At 38.6% G+C, this 23753-nt stretch overlaps 3 protein-coding genes and 1 pseudogene across 3 annotated transcripts; all 4 read right to left on the bottom strand.

Moving 5' to 3' along the window:
- Positions 1 to 548: 548 nt before the first annotated feature.
- On the bottom strand, positions 549 to 6461 carry LOC134315077 (protocadherin gamma-C3-like; annotated as a pseudogene).
- Positions 6462 to 9251: 2790 nt separating this feature from the next.
- LOC134315009 (protocadherin alpha-8-like) lies at positions 9252 to 12672 on the bottom strand. Its single transcript, XM_062995936.1, has 2 exons — positions 10315 to 12672; positions 9252 to 9266 (listed from the first exon to the last, which is right to left on the bottom strand). The coding sequence occupies exons 1-2, from the start codon at positions 12670 to 12672 to the stop codon at positions 9252 to 9254; spliced, it is 2373 nt and encodes a 790-aa protein (XP_062852006.1).
- Positions 12673 to 14119: 1447 nt separating this feature from the next.
- Positions 14120 to 17801, bottom strand: LOC134314941 (protocadherin alpha-3-like). Its single transcript, XM_062995814.1, has 2 exons — positions 15450 to 17801; positions 14120 to 14149 (listed from the first exon to the last, which is right to left on the bottom strand). The coding sequence occupies exons 1-2, from the start codon at positions 17799 to 17801 to the stop codon at positions 14120 to 14122; spliced, it is 2382 nt and encodes a 793-aa protein (XP_062851884.1).
- Positions 17802 to 20394: 2593 nt separating this feature from the next.
- LOC134314860 (protocadherin alpha-3-like) lies at positions 20395 to 22788 on the bottom strand. Its single transcript, XM_062995689.1, has one exon. The coding sequence runs from the start codon at positions 22786 to 22788 to the stop codon at positions 20395 to 20397; it is 2394 nt and encodes a 797-aa protein (XP_062851759.1).
- Positions 22789 to 23753: the final 965 nt, after the last annotated feature.

Here is a 23753-nt window from a genome sequence, read left to right as displayed (position 1 = left end):
CATTCAAAATGCAGCTGCCTGTCTAGTTTTTAACCAACCTAAACACTGCCACATCACCCCACTGCTGTGTTCTCTTTACTGGCTTCCTGTAGCTGCACGCATTCAGTTTAAGACACTGATACTCAAGCTACCTTCAAGGTCTAATAAACCCTGCTCTGTACCACGCAACCTCCCAGCCACTAGTCTTGCTCGACTTGATCCTCCACCCAGAACTCGATGAAGACAATCATCAGTGCTCTTCTTTGTCTGTCCCTTGTCTGTCCGAACATCTGAGTCTCTTTCTGTCTTCAAAAGACGATTAAAACCCCATCTCTTTACTAAGCACTTATACTGACATGTACTTACTTATTAATGCTTCTATTAGTTTCTTGCAACAACAACAAAAAAAGGTTCTAACAGGGTTTCAGAAGATTTATATTCTTGGACTGTTGTCTACTTAAACTTGAGTAAGTAATGTCTAATTTGGAAGCACTTCTGTAAGTGGCTCTGGATAAGAGCATCTGCTAAATGCCAAAAATGTAAATGTAATGTAAAGGAAAGTGCCCAACCTACGCTGAAACGATGTGTAGGATCCACAATGAAGATTCTTTGCTACCTCTAGGACTGGAGGCCTAAAAGGTTTAACAGGAACAATTAAATTGAAGGAATACCATATCCTGCGCTTATTTTTTATTTGATTTTTTTTATTTTTTTTTATTTTACAATATATTAGATGGTATTGAATTGTAAGACTGGTATGCCTTAAATTGCTTTAACAGAACTAGAAATGGTTTTACTTAGACTGCACTGGGCATAGCTTTTTAAAACTCAATTAAAGTAAAATCCAGTGGCACACAAAAAATGAAATACATTCTATAATTTACATTACCTTAAAACGTGCCACCAATCTTAATACACCCTTCATGTAGCAACCAAAATTTTTTTACATCTTGCAATGAATCTTTAAATGGCAAGCTTTATTCAGAATATATGGAGTATATTATTTAAATAACTCTCACAAATTGGTAAAAAGAACAAGCTACCATCACTAAAAGGATGATTGTATTTGTAAAAAATTCCCAGACTCTCCACTTTCAAATAATCACATTCTCCATTTTCAGTCAAAAACAGTCACACATAACCGTACACTCATTAGTAGCCTTAAACTCAGTAGAATTAGGAAAGCATAAAGACTACTGATTTGACAATCTGATTCTATGATAACGGACTTAATTGTGAGCCATATGAACATAAGTGAATCACTGTATACTCAATCATAAAATGGTTTAGAGCATTCAAGTTTTAGGATTAAGACCTTAACGGAGCAAAAGCTTACCTCTCCAGAGGCTTGTCTCCTGTGATCTTGGACCACTAGTGTATTTCCATTACTGCCTGAAACTACTGTAGAACCAATGCTCATTCTGGGTCCAACTAACATATACTGTTTATCTCCTGATCTGTACTGGATGCTGTGGCACAATGTCCCATCATAGGCTGTATCCTCTACATACTTGGATGTATAGTCTGTGGATTTTGAGCACTGCATTACTATCAACACGATAATACTGATGAGAAAAAGCACTGAAACAAAACCCAGGGTAATGGTCAAATAGAACGTAATGTTGTTTTCCTCCTCGTCTCTTGTTGTACTTCTGACAGTTGAAGGCCAATTAAGGGCCTCTTTGGGCTCCACAACTTTTACAATCACTGTTGCACAAAGCGAAACGTTGCCATTGTCTTTAACAAGTATAACAAGTTTATATTCAAGATGGTCTGTTTCTGTAAATGAACGAAGGGTCCTTATTTGTCCTGTATATCGGTCCAATACAAAAAGGCTGTGGTCACTTACTTACTGCATTGAAAATAATAACCAGCCATTGTATCCAATATCTGCGTCATATGCTCTTATTTTAGTCACCAAATGCCCTGCATTCACATCTCGGGGAATCTCCTCCACACCTTCTGCAGAGCCGTTAGCACTGACTGGATATAAGATCACTGGAACATTATCATTCTGATCCAGAATGAACGCTTTTACTGTGACATTGCTGTTCAACGATGGAGTTCCAGAATCTGTAGCAACAACACGGAACTGAAATGCTTTCACTGTCTCAAAGTCAAAGCTTGTCAGTGCAGATATGTCTCCACTTTCAGAGTTTATGTTTAGTAATAATGAATATTTGTTTACCTCGCCAGAGTCTTTCAGAATTTGGTATGTGATCATGGCATTTTCACCCAAATCATGGTCACAAGCAGATACAGAAAACATAGGCATGCCTGGAACGTTATTTTCAGTAACATAAAAGCTGTACAGACTGAGAGAAAATTCTGGGCTGTTATCATTGACATCAGATACTAAGACAGTTATTGTTTTCAGTGACGACAATGACAGCTTCCCGGCATCTTTGGCAACCAATGTAATATCATGTTGTGATATTCTCTCTCTATCAAGTAATGCGGCAGTTGTTATAGAGTAAATATTTTCCTGCGATGACTGCATTAATCTAAAAGACGAATCTTCGGGTAACACGCAGGACACTTTTCCATTGGGACCGGAGTCTAAATCACTTACACTAATCAGTGCTATTGTAGTTCCCAAATTGGAATCCTCTGGTATTGTACTGGTCAATGACGTGACTTTAATTTCTGGCGCATTATCATTTAAATTAATAACTTGTATTAAAATGCTCTTATCTGCTATTAGGGGCGCTGTTGCTTTATCCGATGCCTGAATGATGTAGTGTTCTTATAATAAAAGTGACCTATCGCGAGATCACTTACGAGACTAGAGGGATAGAGAGGCAGCCATGATTAACATGCATGGGTTCTGAGTTGTATGTGTTGTATTAAAGCCACCAAAACCGGACACTGCTCTCGTGCGTGTGATTCCTAAAACACCACAACTGGCGACGAGGATCGGATCGACAGCATAGCAGGACGGAATTAAAAGCCCTCCCAGCTGTTGACGGACCCGGAGCAGAAATAAAAGGAGCTACAAACGTCGGTGCTACGATTCCGGATTTTTACTGGAAATTCGACAACACTCTTTCGGGGAAGTGAAATAAGTTTTCTGTGTAATGCCAAAACGTTTAATGATAGGCATTGAGCGTGCATATGCCAGAATTGCTGCTCACGGGACCCGTTAGAAGCCTCGTTTGAAATCGAAAGTAAAAATGGCTCATGCTGTCCCGCTCGGTGGACTCACGCCCCCGAAACCATTAGACACTGTTGGTGAGCCTGAAACTTTACATCAACGATGGGAAATGGGAGAAGGAGGAACAGCGTGCGTTCGACCAGCTCAAAGACGCTTTGATCGACGCCCCCGTTATGGCATACTACTCAGTTGGACGACCAACCAGAATCACCTGTGATGCTTCCCCCATCGGTGTAGGCGCCATCTTAGAGCAACAACAGACAGACGGAGTCTGGAAGCCAGTGTATTACGCCAGCAGGAAGCTCACACCCACTGAGACACGCTACTCTCAGTTTGAAAGAGAAGCTCTCGGAGTATTCTGGGCCTGTCAAAAATTCAGTTTGTATCTCATCGGATGTGAATTCAAGATCCTTACAGATCACAAGGCGCTTGTGAAAGTGTTGTCACCTAACTCACTCCCTCCATCAGCCAGAGTGGAACGGTGGTTGCTGTACCTGCAACAGTTCACATACCAAGTAGTCCACATCCCCGGCAAAACCAACAAGGCCGACCCCCTGAGTCGTCAACCCGTTGGTCATCGTGACACAGCTGAGGGGAGAGAAACAGATGAGTACATCTACAGCATCATCAAAGATTCCACACCTCATGCTCTAAACCCCCGTGAGATCGAGCAGGCTTCAAAGAATGATCCGACTATCTCCAAGCTACGCCAAGCCATACAGAAAGATGACTGGACCTACTTTAAAGGCACAGCATTCCAGGCGGTCAAAGATGAACTTTGGACGGCTGGACATATGGTCATGCGAGGAAACAGGATCGTGATTCCCGAAGCCCTGCAGGAGCATGTGGTACAGTTAGGACATGAAGGACATCAGGGGATTGTACGAACAAAAAACCGACTGCGAACTAAAGTCTGGTGGCCTGAAATTGACAAAATGGTGGGAGAGCAAATAAAGAGATGCTACCCATGTCAAGTGATCGGCAAGAACGCTCCACCAGAAGAGTTGGAGCGTACGCCATTGCCGGACCAGCCCTGGACTTACCTGGCAGTTGACCTGCTAAGCATCTTTGAAGGTAACTACCTGCTGGCTGTAGTTGACTACTACTCCAGGTGGCCCGAAGTTGCCTACATGAAGATCACCAATGCCACCAATGTGATTAATGCTCTCGAAATGATGTTCCAGGTTCATGGCTATCCCAGGTATCTGAGAAGTGACAACGGACAACCGTTTGCGTCCAGAGAGTTCCATGATTACCTCACCGCGCATGGCATCATGCAGCTGAAAGGAGTACCATACTGGCCTCAGTCGAACGGGGAAGTGGAAAGATTTAACAGAACAATTCTGAAATCAGTGAAGATAGCCAAAATTTAAAAGAAAGACTGGAAAGTTGCACTGAAAAGTTTTCTGTTCCACTACCGGACCACTCCTCATGCAGTCACAGGAGTGTCCCCGGCAAAGCTGTTGATGAACAGAGAGCTCCGCGACAAACTGCCAAGCTTCACCGGTATGCCGGCTGACAGTGATGAACCCCATGCAGCTGTTTCAGAGGAGATTCATGACAAGGACGCTTTGCACAAGTTGAAACGAAACATCGCTGCTAATCAGAGAAGAGGAGCCAAGGATCAGGAAATAAAACCAGGAGACACCGTTCTTTGCAAGAACCTACACAAGTCCAACAAGTTAGACCCCGACTTCGAGTCGCAGCCATATGAAGTCATCAGTAAACAAGGAAATGCAGTCATCATTCAACAACCCAACAGCCTACCGAAAATGAGAAATGCTGCTCATGTGAAGAAGTTCAACAGTGATGTCAATCTCAGCGCCCCCTCCATTCCAAATCCAGTCACCACACCAGCTGAGTCTGTCCCAGTCACCATTCCCGCGCCCACCCATTCCCCCCCCTCCATTGATCCTGAGCCCATGGCAGCAGTACCAACACCTGATGTTCCTGTAAGGTCGACTCGTGTCCGGTCTCCGCCTGTATGGCAGAAGGACTTTGTGATGTCTACCTGACCTCTGACTTTGGAAAACATAAGGACGGAAAGAAAAAAGTAAAGAGGAAGAGAACGGTTTTGTTGTTTAGAACAAGGGAAGGGTAAATTACTTTTAAGTTAAGTTCAACTAGTATAGCTGCATTGCAGTAGATATGATTTATTTTCTTTAATTCTACCTCCAGGAATTTCGTTGTTAAAAAGAGGGAAGATGTAGTGTTCTTATAATAAAAGTGACCTATCGCGAGATCACTTACGAGACTAGAGGGATAGAGAGGCAGCCATGATTAACATGCATGGGTTCTGAGTTGTATGTGTTGTATTAAAGCCACCAAAACCGGACACTGCTCTCGTGCGTGTGATTCCTAAAACACCACAAATATCAATCTCATATTGGTCCTTTTGCTCATAATCTATTTGACCTTTTACAACTAATTCCCCCGTTATAGTATCTAGATAAAAAAGCTCTCGCACTTCATCGTCCACAGCATGACCAAAACTGTAAAAGACTTCACCGTTTAAACCATCGTCTGAGTCAGTTGCGTTTACCTGTATTATAGTTGTATCTATCGGCGCATTCTCATTTATCTTTGCCGAATAAGAGTCTTTTGTAAAGACTGGACTGTTGTCATTTATATCAAGAACATCTACAAATATTTCCATAGTCCCGGTTTTTGGTGGTTTTCCACCGTCCAGCGCTGTGAGAATAAGCTTATGAACAGGACTTATTTCTCGGTCCAATGATTTCTGTAAAATTAACAAAGGCATCTTACGATCCGATCCTCTGTCTTTAACCTCAATTCGAAAATGTTCATTATGACTGAGTTTATATGTTTGCACTGAATTTGTACCACTGTCTGGATCGCGTGCAGCTTGTAGCTGAATGCGTAAACCAGATACGGCATTTTCTGATATTTCCAGACGCTTTTCTTTATCGTGGAATACTGGTGCATGATCGTTTATGTCCACTATTTCAATCGCAACGTGATGAATTTCTAGAGGATTGTCAAGAGCGATCTGTAGATTAATTAAGCACGACATGACTTTTTCGCATACCTCCTCACGCTCTATTTTTTCATTAATATATAAGACACCATCATTCTGATTTAGCTTAAACGGAGATTTTCCCGTTGTTGATACGACACGAAATCCTCTCTCCTTTAACACTCTGTGATCAAAACCCAAATCCTTTGCTATATTTCCAACAACAGTGCCATCTTTCTGCTCTTCAAGAACGGAATATCTCATCTGTGACTGGCTCTGTTTCCAAAATAGTAGAGACAAAGCCACAATTGCAAGATTCAATCGCCATGATGTGTGTATCCTTTGTCCCATTTTGGGAGAAAATAGTCCAGATCTTGTTCACGTTAACAGAAGCAATCCAACAAGTGCGTTTCTATATTACTGTTCATTTTGGCTAAACTAATGTAAGAAATCAAATCCGTATAGAAATATCGCTCCTAGGGTACAAGGTGGAGTGTTTAACCAATCTTTGAGGCCGTTCCTAAAGTCAACGAGAAATGAGCATGCGTAAGAAACGTTAGTTTAGATTATTAACAATTAACAGTAAAATGTTTTAAAGTAACGCAAAAACATTTGCATGAAATGTTAAAGATAAAATGCTTAGAACAACTTTTTCGCTTATTCTGTTCAGCATGTTTTTCTTTTTAAATAAAGTTAAAAAGCCATGATGAATGCAGCAAATAATTCTTACTTCTTAATTAGCAGTTAAATACAGTACATATTCGAGCGTTTAAGCAATATTGTAGTGATCTACTCATGCTATTTAAACACTATTGCAGTATGTGAACACGGCTCTAATTATTTGGTTTAGGTGATTTAGCCACACAGGTTGCAAACGGGTGTATAGAATCAGCTACGTATAAAACATTATACGCTCCCAACATTGTGGCAATAGTTTGGGGAGGTCTTTTCCTTTTTGATTACACCTGTGCCTGTTTGCACAATGTTGCAAATCTCCAAGGTTTAGTGTGGAGGAAGGCCTACACAGTAAAAAATATTTTTTTGTAGGGTTGTAGAAATAACTCATACAGATGGTTTAAAATGTTTTTATGTATATCAGTCAGTAAAATAAATAACACTGGGTTAATCTTACACATACTACCCATTTGCTAAAAGTAACAACAGCAATAATAACAAACTATTGGTTCTGCATTGTGCACACACACACATGACCTGGGACGTTTCGCCAGAGTATGGTGTTGACAAGCAAGCAAGGTTAGTGACCTTTAAATTTATTTAAAAAAAAAACTCACACTTAAACCAAAGGGCAAACTACTGACTGTTTTTGAAGACCTAAAAATGCATTTGGATCACTATTCTTTAGAAATCATGGACTTAAGAGAGTAGGAGTAAATACACGTTTTGGTTTTGTCTTTTATACACTGCCTTGCCAAAAAAAAGGTCACCACCTGGATTTAACTAAGTAAATAGGTAAGAGCCTCCCATTGGATAATTACTGCATGGGTGATTATGTTTTAGCTGGCAACAAGTTATTTAATCCTAACTGATGCAGTGAGTAGCTTCTCATTTGTTAAACAACCATGTCGAAAGACACATCCAGTGGTCGTGGAAAAGATGTTAATCTGTTTCAGAAGGGTCAAATTATTGGCATGCATCAAGCAGAGAAAACATCTAAGGAGATTGCTGAAACTACTAAAATCGGGTTAAGGACTGTCCAACGCATTATTAAAATGTGGAAGGACAGTGGGGAAACATCATCTTCGAGGAAGGAATGTGGTCGGAAAAAAATCTTGAATGATCGTGATCGGCGTTCACTTAAACGTTTGGTGAAATCAAATCATAGAAAAACTACAGTAGAACTCAGGGATATGTTTAATAGTGAAAGTAAGAGCATTCTCTCAACTCAAGGGATTGGGACTAAACAGCTGTGTAGCCTTAAGAAAACCACTTGTCAGTGAGGCTAACCGGCAAAAACGGCTTCAATTTGCTAGGGAGCATAAAGATTGGACTCTGGAGCAATGGAAGATGGTCATGTGGTCTGATGAGTCCAGATTTACCCTGTTCCAGAGTGATGGGCGCATCAGGGTAAGAACAGAGGCAGCATTTTCACACATGGATTGACCACCACAGAGTCCAGACCTGAACCCCATTGAGAATCTTTGGGATGTGCTGGAGAAGACTTTGCGCAGTGGTCCAAATCTCCCATCATCAATACAAGATCTTGGGGAAAAATTAATGCAACTTTGGACAGAAATAAATGTTGTGACATTGCAGAAGCTTGTGGAAATGATGCCACAGCGAATGCGTGCCGTAATCAAAGCTAAAGGCGAAATATTAGTGTGTGACCTTTTTTTTTGGCCAGGCAGTGTATGTTTTTTATAGATAAGGCTTGAGTTAAGTTTCTGTGCCTAATTAGGTATAATTAGCATAAGAACCATGTATCTTCAAATACATCTCAAATACATATTTTGTACTTTGTATTTTTATTTACCATTTTTTATGTAAATAGTTTGAATAGAACAAACTCAGATTTAAGTTTAAATGTGGCACTAGGCCATCATGCTTGTGTTTGAGAAACATTTGAATTGTTCAATAAACTCTGCAAAGTGCAGACATGATTAATTCTATAATAGATAATACTGAACCTGTGTAGGACAATGATTTTAGATAAGGCTAAACCTTCCTAAATAAGTAATGGTTAATAAGTCATATAGATTAATTAATATATATAATTATTAAATAGATTAATATTATCTACTGGCAATTGAAGAATAAATATTATACACTTTTTTTCTAAGTAAGTATTTGTGTAATAAAATGAGATATACTTAAGTATACAGCATACATATTTTGCCTAGCAACAGCATACCACTTCAGAAATGCTTTACATTTGAGTTGGTACAACTAAAGTATTTCAATTACTGCCTGGAACTACCACAGAGCCAATACTCATGCTGGGTCCAAGCCTGTAGCCTTTATGTTTGAATCTGTGATGGATGCTGGGACACAGTGTATTGTCATGAACTATATCTTACTTTGAAAAATAGTCTGTGGATTGTGAGCCCTGCACTATAAGCAACTGGATTAGGGAACCTAGAGTAATTATCAAATTTGATGTAAACAACTCCACAACTCTGACAATTACGGATTCCAATACTTAAGACATAAAAAAATACATAGAGAAACATCTGGGAATATTATCTATAAACAGAAGAAACCAAGCTAGAGCGTTATGGCAATGCATATCAGTGCTATCTTAAAGAAAATAAAATTGAGCCTTTAAAGGAAAGTGCTCCTAATCTACACTGAAACGAGGTGGAGGATCTACAATGGGGATTATTTTGCTACCTCTAGGACTGGAGGCTTTGAATGTTTAACAGGAACAATTAAATTGAAGGATTACCAGATCCAGCACTTATTTTTAAAATTAGAACTTTCAAAGATTTTAGATATTTTACCTTCTGTAGTGCATTTTTAAAAAGGGCATTCTTGAACCCAATGTGCCCTTGGACAAGGACTTAGCCATTGCGTGTAGACTCTCTATGGTTGAGAATGGCCTCACTGTAGTTCATTTACTTAACCCCACTCATAGAGATGTTGAGCTACCCAAAAAAACTCATGTAGGTCAGTTCTACTCTGTGTGTAATATGCCATCTGATTTCTTTGTGCCAATTGAATGCTCTGTTTCTCAGGTTAGTCTGTCTTCTCCCACATGCATCTTATCAGGGATTAACATTGATAGAGACACTCATACTCCTGATCAGTTGAAACAAGTACAATCTCTCCTAAGTGCCAACCAAGACATTTTCAGCACTCATCCCACTGCTGCCACCAATAATGTAAGGCGTGGTAGGTGTGGGTAGTCGTGGTCTTCGTATAGATGAAACAAACTCAAAGAAACTCAGTTTGAAAAAATTGACTGGACTATAAACTTTTATTCAGACAACACCACTCATGAGCAAAAATGGGCAAGCGCGCTAAAACAATACCTGCCCCACCAGCCACAACCTGCCATCTCTAAAGTCAAAATAAAAGTCCTCCAACACCGATTAGAACCAATGTTTACGTCTCACATAAGCATAAAACTTCTGGGGAAAACAATGGCCTCTTTATTAATCTGAAGTACTGAATGTTCAAAAACATGTATATGATTTAGGCTAAAGTACAATAATTCATGTAAGACCTCAACGGAGCGACAGCTTACCTCTCCAGAAGCTCGCGGTCTGTGATCTTGTACCACTAGTGTATTTCCATTACTGCCTGAAACTACTGTAGAACCAATACTCATTCTGGGTCCAACTAACATATAGCGTTTATCTCCAGATCTGTACTGGATGCTGTGGCACAATGTCCCATCATAGGCTGTCTCGTCTACATACTTGGATGAATAGTCTGAGGATTTTGAGCACTGCATTACTAACAACACGGTAATGCTTATGAGAAAAAGCACAGAAACAAAACCCAAGGTAATAATTAAATAAAACGTAATGTTGTTTTCCTCCTCGTCTTTTGTTGCACTTCTGACAGTTGAAGGCCAGTTAATGGCTTCTTTGGGCTCCACAACTTTTACAGTCACAGTTGCTGTTGCAGAATGTGAGACGTTCCCGTTGTCTTTAACAAGTATAACGAGTTTATATTCCGCGGGGTCTGTTTCTGTTAGTAAGCGAAGGGTCCTTATTTGTCCAGTATATCGGTCTAATCCAAAAAGACTGTGGTCACTTACTTCCTGCATTGAAAATAATAACCAGCCATTGTATCCTATATCTGCGTCATATGCTCTTATTTTAGTCACCAAATGCCCTGAGTTCACATCACGGGGAATCTCCTCCACACCTTCAGCAGAGCCGTTGGCACTGACTGGATATAAGATCACTGGAGCATTGTCGTTTTGATCCAGAATAAACACTTTTACTGTGACATTGCTGCTCAATGATGGAGTTCCAGAATCGGTAGCAACAACATAAAACGTAAAGGCTTTCACGGTCTCAAAGTCAAAACGTGTCAGTGCAAATATGTCTCCACTTTCAGAGTTTATGTTTAGTAATGATGAATATTTGTTTACCTCGCCAGAGTCTCTCAGAATTTGATATGTGATCATGGCATTTTCGCCCAAATCATGGTCACAAGCAGATACAGAAAACACAGGCATACCTGGAACGTTATTTTCAGTAACATAAAAGCTGTACGGGCTGAGGGAAAATTCTGGGCTATTATCATTGACATCAGATACTAAGATGGTCATTGTTTTCATTGACGACAATGACGGCTTCCCGGCGTCTTTGGCAACCAATGTGATATCAAATTGTGATATTTTCTCTCTATTAAGTAATGCAGCAGTTGTTAATGAATAAATATTGTCCTTAGACGACTGTATTAATCTAAAAGACAGATCTTCGGGTAACACGCAGGACACTTTTCCATTGAGACCGGAGTCTAAATCACTTACACTAACCAGTGCTATTGTAGTTCCCAACTTGGAATCCTCTGGTACTGTGCTGGTAAATGACGTGACTTTAATTTCTGGCGCATTATCGTTTAAGTCAATAATCTGTATTAAAATGCTCTTATCTGCTGTCAGGGGTACAGCTGCTTTATCCGATGCTTGAATATCAATCTCATATTGGTCCTTTTGCTCAAAATCTATTTTTCCTTTTACAACTAATTCTCCACTTATAGGATCTAGATTAAAAAGCTCACGTATTTCATCGTCCACAGCATGACCAAAACTGTAAAACACTTCACCGTTTAAACCATCGTCTGAGTCAGTTGCGTTCACCTGTATTATCGTTGTATCCATCGGCGTATTCTCATTTATCTTTGCCGAATAGGAGTCTTTTGTAAAGACTGGACTGTTGTCGTTTATATCAAGAACATCTACAAATATTTCCATAGTCCCTGTTTTTTGTGGTTTTCCACCGTCCAGGGCTGTGAGAATAAGCTTATGAAAAGAACTCATTTCCCTGTCTAATGATTTCTGTAAAATTAGAAATAGAATCTTACGATCCGATCCTCTGTCTTTAACCTCGACTTGAAAATGCTCGCTATTACTGATTTTATATGTTTGCACTGAATTTGTACCACTGTCTGGATCGCGTGCAGCTTGTAGCTGAAACCGTGAACCAGGTACTGCGCTTTCCCATATTTCCAGACGCTTTTCTTTCTCGTTGAATACTGGCGCATGATCGTTTATGTCCACTATTTCAATCGCAACGTGATGAATTTCTAGAGGATTGTCAAGAGCGATCTGTAAATTAAGTAAGCACGACATGACTTTTTCACATACCTCCTCCCGGTCTATTTTTTCGTTAATATATAAGACACCATCATTCTGATTTAGCTTAAACGGAGATTTTCCCGTTGTTGATACGACACGAAATCCTCTCTCCTTCAACACTTTGTGATCAAAACCCAAATCCTTTGCGATGTTTCCAACAACAGTGCCATCTTTCTGCTCCTCAAGAACGGAGTATTTCATCTCTGCCTGGCTCCTTTTCCAGAACAGTAGAAACAGTGCCAAAATTGCAAGCTTTAATCGCCATGATGTGTGTCTCCTTTGTCCCATTTTGAGAGAAAATAGTCCAGAATTAGTCCACCTTAACAGAAGCAATTTAATCACTGCATTTTCATATTACTGTTTGTGTAGTAATTATGGCTAAACTAATGTTTAATCTATGTAGAAATATCGCTGCTGTGGTGAAAGGAGGAGTGTATTAGACAATATAATCAATCTATGAGGCCGTTACATCAGTCAACGAGATACGAAACGTTAGTTTAGATTATACTGACATCGTGCGATACTTCAGTTCATTGCAGACAAAGGATGTGATCTAACAGTTACATTAAAATGTGTGTACAGGCTTAGAATAGCTTTTACCTATACAGCCCTAACAAATCTGGGCTATCATCCCTGACAGATACTAATACAGTGACAAAAATTATGACTTTTTTGTATCTTTGGCATCGAAGTTTAACAGTAATTGATGCTATTATGCTTTTACAGTTCCCAACTTGAAATCCTCTAGTATTATGCTAATAAATGACTTTAATCTCTGCTGCATCATCATTACCACCAATAATGCATATTAAAATGCTTTAATCTGATGTTAAACATACAGGTTTTAACTGAAAACTGAATGATTATCTCATGATGATTCTTTTGCTCTAAATGTATTTGTTCTTTTACTAATAAATTCAAAAATAAATACATAATACTAATAACAGTGTAATAATACATACTAATAACAAATACGTAAACTATTTAAACAGTTGCGTTTAGCTGCATTACTTTTGTACAATGCCCTTTTCATGTCTAGAACATACATCTACAGTTATTTCTATAGTCCTTGTTTTCTACTGTCCAAAACTCCAATGAAATGGCTTTTTTGGTTATTTTCTTTTCTTTTTAGGCATATATGAACACACGCAGTAAAATGATTTTTTTTCCCCGCATGGCCCAGATTGTTTGAAATCTGGGGTCAAAGCTCAGGGTCAGCCACTGTACAGCATTCCTGGAGCCAAAATGATTGAGAAGGACTTGAACCAGCAACCTTCCAATCAATAGTCCAGTACCTTAACCACTAAGCTACCACTGCCCAAAGTACGCTCAAGTATATATAAGAATATAAGACAAAACAAAAAATACATCAATGATTTGTGAAAAATTGATTGTTGACCTGCACAAAAAAGTTCATGGCCACAAGAAAAGAGTGAAAAAACTGCCAATTTGACCATATACAGTCATGAAAACCTTTGTCTTTTTGAACATATTTAAACATATGAACATTTGAGCTTTATTTGAACAGTGAGAAAAAAGTTAGGACACCCTCATATTTATTACTACTTAAAATGTCTAAAATTAGAATCTAGTGCACCACATCAGCTGCAATGATTAGACCATGGTTACAGGACATTGGAGTTTTATTTAAACCTCAGACATTAGTTTGGTTTGCTCTTGATTATTGAAGTGAGTGGTATCACCATGTTGAGATCTAAAGAGCTCTTTGTGGCCTTCAGAAAGAAGGTTGTAGATGCATTTGAGTCTGGAAAGAGATTTAAAATAATCTCAAAACAATTAGAAATCAGCCATTCAAGTGGAGAACATATAAAACAACTGCCAACATATTCAGCCCAAGAGCAGACCACAAGATGCGTAAAGAAGTTTCCAATAATCTTACAATGTCATCATGGGACCTACAGGTAGCTCTTGCCACAGTTGATAGCAAGGTACATGCATCTACCATCAGAAAGAGACTGCACATGTTTGATTTTCATGGGAGATGTGCAAGGAGGAAACTCTTGCTGTAAAAAAAACATCAGGGCAAGACAACGACCCAAAACATTCCAGTAAATCCACCAAGGAATGGCTCAAAAGAAAGAAATAGAGAGTTCTGAAATGGCCAAGTCAAAGCTTATGGCCAAGTTAATCTTATTAAGTTGCAGTGGGGTGATTTGAAACGGGCTGTGCATGCAAGAAACCCCTCAAACCTCACACAGCTGAAGAAATTCTGCATGGAAGAGTGGGAAAAACTTTCTCCCAGTTGATGTCAGAGACTGGTAAATGGTTATAGGAAACGTCTAATTAAGGTTATTTCAGCCAAAGGGGGAAATACCAGCTATTAGGGCATAGGGTGTCCTAACTTTTTCCTCACAGTAAATTTCCATTTTTGTTCATTACATTTTACAACTTTAAAAGTTGTTTAAAAGTATTTTTTTCAGTTTTATTTGTTTAGATATATAAGCTCCATCTCTCAATACTGTTTAATTGAAGCTCAAGTGTCCATATGTTTAAATATGTTCAAAAACATAGGTTCTTACTTTTAAATATGTTACTCTAAATATGTTCAAAAAGACATAGGTTACCTAACTTTTTGACGTGACTGTATAGTGAGGAGATTAGAGTGATTAGTGACCACATCTCCAAAAATGTAATTTATTGGGGTCAGCACATCACCCTCACTAACAGCAGACATCACCAACATGACAAAAAGCTGTTTAAAAAAGTTGTCAGAAGAACGTCTTTGCTGTTAGGAACCAAAAAACTTGATATTACAAACCAGATGTTACTACAGCTTCAGTGGGGCCTTTTGATGAAATCAAAACACAGATTTTGGTATCAAACTCTAGAAGTGGGTTTTGCACAGACATAAAGGAAAGATAACCAAGAAAAAAACATTAATGCACAAATCTTAAACCCTTCAGAATAATATTCTATAAAATGAATCAGCATTTAAACTATCTTGACAACAAGGCAGAAATAATGCTGTTTTAAAAGTTAAATATAATTTATACAAGACTACAATTATGTGTACAGTATAAGACTTCTACTGAGCAACAGCTTACCTCTTCAGAATTCCTCCATCTGCGATCTTGTACTACTAGAGTATTTTCATTACTGCCAGAAACTACAGCAGAACCGAAACTCATTCTAGGTCCAACTAGCATGTATCGTTTATCTCCGGATCTGTACTGGATGCTGTGACACAATGTCCCATCATAATCTGTCTTGTGTAAATAATTGGAGGAACAGTCCGTCGTTTTTGTGCACTGCATTATTATCAACGCAACTATGCTTATGAGAAAAAGCACTGAAACAGAACCTAAGGTAATTATCAAATAAAATGTAATGCTATTTTCCTCTGCATCTTTTGTTGTGCTTTTAACATTTGAAGTGGCAAAGATCTCTTTTGGCTCGACAACCATGACAATAACAGTAGCTGTTGCTGAAAGTGAAACATTGCCATTGTCTTTGACCAGTATGACCAGTTTATGTTTGGCTTCATCTGTTCCAGTAAATGAGCGAAGGGTCCTGATCTGTCCTGTGTACCGGTCCAAACCAAACAGACTGTGGTCACTCACTTCCTGCAGTGAGAATAATAACCAACCATTGTATCCTATATCTGTGTCGTAGGCTCTCACTTTAGTCACCAAATGTCCTGCATTCACAACATGAGGAACCTCTTCTACACCTTCAGCAGAGCCGTTTGCACTGACTGGATATAAGATCACTGGAGCATTGTCGTTCTGATCCAGAATGAACACCTTTACAGTGACGTTGCTGCTTAAAGATGGAGTTCCAGAATCGGTAGCAACAACATGGAACTGAAATGTTTTCACTGTTTCAAAGTCAAAGCTTGTCAGTGCAAATATGTCTCCACTTTCAGAGTTTATGTTCAGAAATGATGAATCCTTGTTTGCTTTGCCAGAGTCTCTCAAAATGTGGTATGTGATCATGGCGTTATCACCCAAATCATAATCACAAGCAGACACAGAGAAAATCGACGTCCCTATTAGGTTATTTTCGGTAACATAAAATATGTATGGGCTGTGGGAAAATTTAGGACTATTATCATTTACATCAGATACTAAGACAGTGATTGTTTGAGAGGACGATAGTGCAGGCTTCCCCGCATCTTTGGCAACTATTGTAACAACATATTGTGTTTTCATTTCTCTATCGAGCAATGACGCAGTTGTCAGTGAATAAATATTGTTCTGTGACGACTGTATTAACCTAAAATATGTATCTTCAAGTAATGAGCAGGACACTTTTCCATTGACATCTGAGTCTAAATCACTTACACTAATCAGTGCTATTGTAGTTCCCAGCTTGGAATCTTCTGGTACTGTACTTTTAAATGACGTTACTTCGATTTTTGGCGCATTATCATTTATGTCAATGATGTTTATTAAGATGCTCTTATCTGTTGTTAGAGGTACTGCTGCTTTATCCGACGCCTGAATATCAATCTCATATAGTTTCTTTTGCTCAAAATCTATTTGTCCTTTCACAACTAGTTCTCCTGTGATAGGATTTAAATTAAAAAGATTTCGCACGTCATTGTCCACTTCATGTCCAAACGAGTAAAACACTTTACCATTTAAACCATCATCTAAGTCAGTTGCGTTTACCTGTATTACAGCTGTACCTATCGGCGCGTTTTCAGTTAGCTTAGTAGAGTACATGTCTTTTATAAAAACTGGATTGTTGTCGTTGACATCTAGGACGTCTACAGTTATTTCAATAGTCCCAGTTTTTGGTGGTTTCCCACCATCCTGCGCTGTAAGTAAAAGTTTTTGGCTGGATCTAGTTTCCCTATCTAATGCTTTTTGTAAAATTAGGAACGGGATTTTTCGATCCAGTTCTCTGTCTTTAACCTCGATTCGAAAATGTTCATTATTATTCAGTTTGTACATTTGAACGGAATTTGTCAAACTGTCTGGATCGCGTGCAGCTGGTAGCTGAAACCGTGAACCAGGTACTGCGCTTTCCCATATCTCCAGACGCTTTACTTTCTCGGGGAATACTGGAGCATGATCGTTTATGTCCAGAATCTCAACTGCAACGTAATGAATTTCTAGTGGATTTTCAAGAGAGACCTTCAGATTGATCAAGCAGGAAATGCCTTTTTCACATACCTCCTCTCTGTCTATCCTCCTAGTAATGTACAAGACACCATCATTCTGATTTAACTTGAAAAAAGATTCTTCCAATGGTACAACACGAAATCCTCTTTCTTGTAGAATTTTGCTGTCAACACCCAAATCCTTTGCGATATTTCCAACTACTGTGCCGTCTTTCTGCTCCTCAAGAACGGAATATTTTATTTGTGCATGGGTCTTTTTCCAAAATAGTAGCGACAGTACAACAATCGCAAGCTTTAATCGCCATGATGCATGCCTCCTTTGTTCCATTGTGGGTGGAAATTAGTCCAGATTTCGGCCACATCAATATATATATATATATATCGTTAAAAGAGTATAAGTGTGTATTCATTAATTAAGGCTGAATGAAAATTAGTAATCCAATCTGGTTTTTCCCCCCTAGATCACAAACTGCAGTGTTTAAACGAATACAATCAACCGAAGATGCTGTCCGATGGCTGAGAAGCAAACGCGTCGCGAAAGTTAGTTTAGATTATACTGACACCTTGTGATATCATAATATACTGCAGGAAAGTGATGTAGCCTGTTCACTTACACAATTATGAATGCTCTGTGAAATCGGCATGGAGGTCGTTCTGTAGACATTAAGACATTTATTTGCATCACAATTGGTGGTGCACACAAATTGGCACTTTCTTATTGCCACTGTCACAGCCTATTTATATTTGTATTTTGCATTAATGAACAAAACATAATATTACATAAGGGAAGGTAAACATGGAACGTGTGAAACAGATAGTTGTGAAATTTACATTTTCAGCATTTAGCATTAGCTTTTATCCAAAGCGACTTACATTATACAGTCTAAGCAATTGAGGGTTAAGGGCCTTGCTCAAGGGCTCAACAGTGGCACCCTGGCAGTGGTGGGTTTGAACCAGCAACCTTCTGCTTACTAACCCAGTACTAACGGCTAGGCTTCAACTGCCCTGAAATGGTTATAGTTCAAAAATTATGCTTGCGTGGCGCAACTCTTTTTGTTTTGTGTTCACCCTAATACAGCGTTTTGTATATCACACCAAAACATGCCTTGTTGAGTTATTCCATTCTGTAAAACACTTCTTACACCTAAGGATTTTCAGTATTATTATAATTTTTTTTTTTTTTGATAGTGCAACCCTGATAATTGCTGTATTAATCAGTCTGTATATTCCGCTACCTACATTTCTAAAACATCTGGGGTTTGGCGAGTGAAATTGGCGAGTATGCGCAAACTATAAATAAGTGGGGAGATTTATTTATCTTTCTATGTATTGCTGGTGGCTAATTAATTTTGCATAAAGTGTTTAAGCATTTAGTTGTTCGTTTTTGCTGTAATCTATTCGTTTTTAGTAGTCAGGTGGCATGTTCAATGGCAAGATAAATGCCCAGGTGTTTGACTTCCGCTTTTGACGCGTGAAGGACAGTTGAATTGTTTGGCGCGGGTTGCAGTCACCGCTGGAAGAACAAGGTGATTGGTTTGTTTAACAAACAGGGTATTAGTTTCGTCGGAAATGGCGACAGGTCTCCAGCCTATATGTTAGTAAGTAGCGTCTTTATTCAACTTGTCCTGTTGTAACAAACACTATTCAATAGTCACTATTGTAAAACGCTGTTGCTTGATGCTGAGATTAGTAGCGGAAAGCTGCGGTCTGCCGATTGGGGAGAATGTCAGTAGAATTTGTGGTTTCTTTTTCCTGATGGTGAATATGGGGGTTGCGTACCTGTAGACTGCAGCCGGTATGAGAGTGCAACTGCAACGTTGGCGGGTTTCTTGTACAAATGTTCCTAATAACAGTGCATGCTCACTGGGTAGGTGCCCTACTTCTTGTATGATCTGCTATTTATTTGAGAATGTGATTCAGGGTGTAACTTTTTAGTAGTACTATGTGTACATTTTATGGACACTTTTTTTTTATTCGTGTTGGATTAATGTGCATTTGCGTGATTTATTGTAATGTGTGCATTTTAAACTATGCTGTCATTGTCATTGAGGCCACAAGTTTCCCCCTGTTTTATGTTTTAGTGGTTTCATCATATGATGTGTTCTTTATGTTTTATGGAGTTGCTATGTTACTGTGATTGGTATTGGTTGGACCTTTTTAAGTGCTTTGGGTTGCTTTACCTTTTGTACATGTGCAAGGCTAATGGTTATGGAATTGGTATATTTTCATATATTGTAAGACTGGTTTTACTCATTTGAGTGCCTGAGCGTTGGATCCCCTACTCTTAAATTGGGTGGCGTTGTCGGTATTGGCAGTGAGTGTGGCGTCTCTTGAGGACCCCCCACCCCCCAGGTTGGAAGCCCAAGCTTTTAATAAAAAATATATATAAATTCATGAGCTGAATATTCTTGTTCCCACATCTACCAAACATTTGTATTATTATGTTGTCTTACTACGTTTTGCATATTTGTATTTGTTGAGAAAGCACTATATTAACAATATAATAGCCAAGTGGTTTACAGTGCGTACAATTTCTTGCATCCACAACCCAGACTTTGCGCTATTTAGATGTTAAAATCAGTACTATTATCCAAAATCTTTTGTAACGCTTAACTGTAAATCAGGTGCACTATTAGCATTCTGCAAAAAAACTATATGTAACATCAGTGTTTGAAAGCTGTATTACAACAGAACGACAAAACGCAGGCATAACATAAAATAACGATACTGAGTAATATTTTAGGCGCGCCTAAATAAATTGTAATTACCACATTTTTATATTGTCCTCTTAACCTAAAGTTAAACACAATTTGTTAACGTGTTAGAACAAAGTGGCTATTTTACTATACATAGAAATTCTATATTGCTAAATCTGCAATATTGCTTGTATTTAACCTTTGCATAATGTATACTGGACTTTATTAATAAAGTAATAGATATGTAACGGAGAGACTGCTTACCTCTTTAGAATCTCCTTGTTTGCGATCTGGTACCACTAGAGTATTCCCGTTACTGCCAGAAACTAAAGTGGAGCCAATACTCATTCTGGGTCCAACTAGCATGTACTTTTTATTTCCAGATCTGTAATGAATGCTGTGACACAATGTCCCATCATAAGCTGTATCTTGTATATACTTGGAGGAATAGTCTGTAGATTTTGAGCACTGCATTATTATAAGCACAATAATGCTTATTAAAAAAAGCATTGAAACCGATCCCAAAGTAATTATTAAATGAAACAAAATGTTTTTTTCTTCTGCGTCTTTTGTTGTTTTATTAACATCGGAGGAAGTAACGGCTTCTTTGGGCTCCACAGCCTTGACGATAAGAGTTGCTGTTGCAGAAAGTGAAACGTTGCCATTGTCTTTAACCAGGATAACAAGTTTATGGTTGGCCTCGTCTGTTTCTGTGAATGAGCGAAGGGTCCTGATCTGTCCTGTATAGCGGTCCAAACCGAAGAGACTGTGGTCACTTACTTCTAGCAAAGAATACAATAACCAGCCATTGTATCCTATATCTTTGTCATAGGCTCTCAATTTAGTCACCAAATGCCCTGCATTCACATTACGTGGAATTTCTTCCACACCTTCAGCAGAACCGTTAGCACTGACTGTACATAAGATCACTGGAGCATTGTCGTTCTGATCCAGAATGAAAACTTTTACTGAGACGTTGCTTCTTAACGATGGAGTTCCAGAATCTGTAGCAACAACATGGAACTGAAATGTTTTTACTTTCTCAAAGTCAAAACTTTTTAGTGCTGATACCTCTCCATTTTCAGAGTTTATGTTTATTAGTGGTGAATACTTGTTTTTCTCACCATTGTCTCTCAGAATGTCGTAGGTTATCATGGCGTTTATTTCTAAATCGCGGTCAGAAGCAAATACAGAAAACAAGGGTTTGCCTGGTACATTATTTTCAGTAACATAAAAAGTATATGGGTTCAGGGAAAATTCTGGACTATTATCATTGACATCAGATACAAGGACAGTTATGGTTTTAAATGACGTCAGTGAGGGTTTTCCTGTGTCTTTGGCAACTAAGATTATTTCAAATTGTGATATTTTCTCTCGATCGAGCAGTGCCGCAGTTGTCAGTGAATAAATATTATCCTGCGATGACTGTATTAATCTAAAAGCTTTGTTTTCGGGTAACAAGCAGGACACTTTTCCATTGGCACCAGAATCCAAATCACTCACACTTATTAATGCTACAGTAGTTCCCAACTTGGAATCCTCTGGAACCGTGTTTGAAAATGACATCACTTCAATTTCGGGCGCATTATCATTTACGTCAATAATGTGTAGTAAGATACTCTTATCCGATGTTAGGGGTACAGCTGCTTTATCCGATGCCTGAATATCAATCTCATATTGATCCTTTTGCTCAAAATCTATTAGTCCTTTAATAACCAACTCTCCCGTTATGGGATCTAGATAAAAAAGCCCACGCACGTCATCGTCCACTTCATGACCAAACACGTAAAACACTTCACCATTTAAACCATCATCTAGGTCAGTTGCGTTTACCTGTATTACCGTTGTACCTATTGGCGCGTTTTCAACAATTTTAGCAGAATACGAGTCTTTAATAAATACTGGACTGTTGTCGTTTATATCTAGGACATCTACAGTTATTTGTATAGTCCCAGTTTTGGGTGGGTTTCCACCGTCGAGTGTAGTAAGGAGGATCCTATGGCTAGGATTGCTTTCCCTGTCTAACTGTTTTTGTAAAATTAGGAAAGGCATTTTTCGTTCCGCTCCTCTGTCTCTAATTTCAATTCGAAAATGTTCATTATGGCTGATTTTATATGTTTGCACAGAATTTGTACCACTGTCTGGATCGCGTGCTGCTGGTAGCTGAAACCGTGAGCCAGATACGGCGTTTTCTGATATTTCCAGACGCTTTTCCTTTTCCGGGAATATCGGAGCATGATCGTTTATGTCCACAATCTCAACTGCTACGTAATAAATCTCTAGGGGATTTTGAAGAGAGACCTTCAGATTAATTAAGCACGAGATGACTTTCTCACATACCTCCTCTCTGTCTATTGTCCCATTAATATACAGTACACCATCGTTATGATTTTGTTTAAATGGAGATTCTCCTGCTGTAGATACGACACGAAATCCTCTCTCCTTTAGAGTTCTGTGATCAATACCTAAATCTTTTGCAATATTTCCAACCACAGTGCCGTTTTTTTGCTCCTCAAGAATGGAATATCTTATATTTGCCTGGGTATGTCTCCACAAGAGCAGAATAATTGCCACAATTGCAAGCTTTAATCTCCATAATGCATGTCGCCTTTGTTCCATTTTGGGGAAAATAGTCCAGACTTTGCTCACGTTAACAGATCAAATTGTATCAATGTATACCAGTATACATGTTAATTCAGTATGTATAGCTAAACAAAAGTAATCTACTCCGATCAGAAATATTCCTTGTGTGTTGCAAGTTGCACGGTTAAAGCGAATATAACCGGCTGAAGAGGTAATCCATCCAACTAGCCAACAAGAGAAGCAAACGCTTAATGAACGTTTGTTTAGTTTATACTGACACCATGTGATACCACAGTTTATTGCAAGACAAACATTTAACCTGTTCATTTAATCTAGAGGAAAGTAGTTCCGTTTGTCTTAAATAATTAAATTATTTTCAAGGCAAAGAGTACTTATGTTTATATAAAAACAAGAATTTATGTAATTTTTCAGTATTGTTTTAAGGCAATCTTAACAACTTCAATAATGATCAATATGGCTGCTGTTGCTATTATCTTTAACAAGTTTGCCGTGATTTCCTTAGCTTTATTTGGATTCTCCAAAAGTATTTTTTGTTGTTTTCTTTGAGGCAGACAATTAGAAAGTTTAGGGATCTGGTGAGGGAGGACATGCATGTGATTGGTGTGACAGAGGAGAATGTTCAAGGCAGGGCAAGATGGAGACAAAGAAGAAGCACCAATTACAGTAAGCAGAAATCCAGTCTAATAAATGCATGTGTTTCAGCCACAATTGATAACATGCTAACAGGTGTAATAAATCAGTTATATAAAGGAAATGGTATGCTTCTGACTTCATCAACAGTTTAGGGAAGACAATTTTCCTATTCATTTCCATTCAGCATTAGCGTGCCCCTGTCCACAAAGCAAAATCTATAAAGACATTAAGAAAAGCTTGGTTTTAAGAAACTTAGGTGGCCTGCACAAAGAATTGTCCTTAGCACAATTTAACAGCTTCTGAATGAACTGGAACATCAATTTAGGCTACCTTGAATTTGGTTTGAA

The sequence above is a fragment of the Trichomycterus rosablanca genome, chromosome 1, assembly GCF_030014385.1.
Source record: "Trichomycterus rosablanca isolate fTriRos1 chromosome 1, fTriRos1.hap1, whole genome shotgun sequence".
Taxonomy (NCBI): domain Eukaryota; kingdom Metazoa; phylum Chordata; class Actinopteri; order Siluriformes; family Trichomycteridae; genus Trichomycterus; species Trichomycterus rosablanca.
This window is presented reverse-complemented; position numbering and strand designations above follow the sequence as displayed.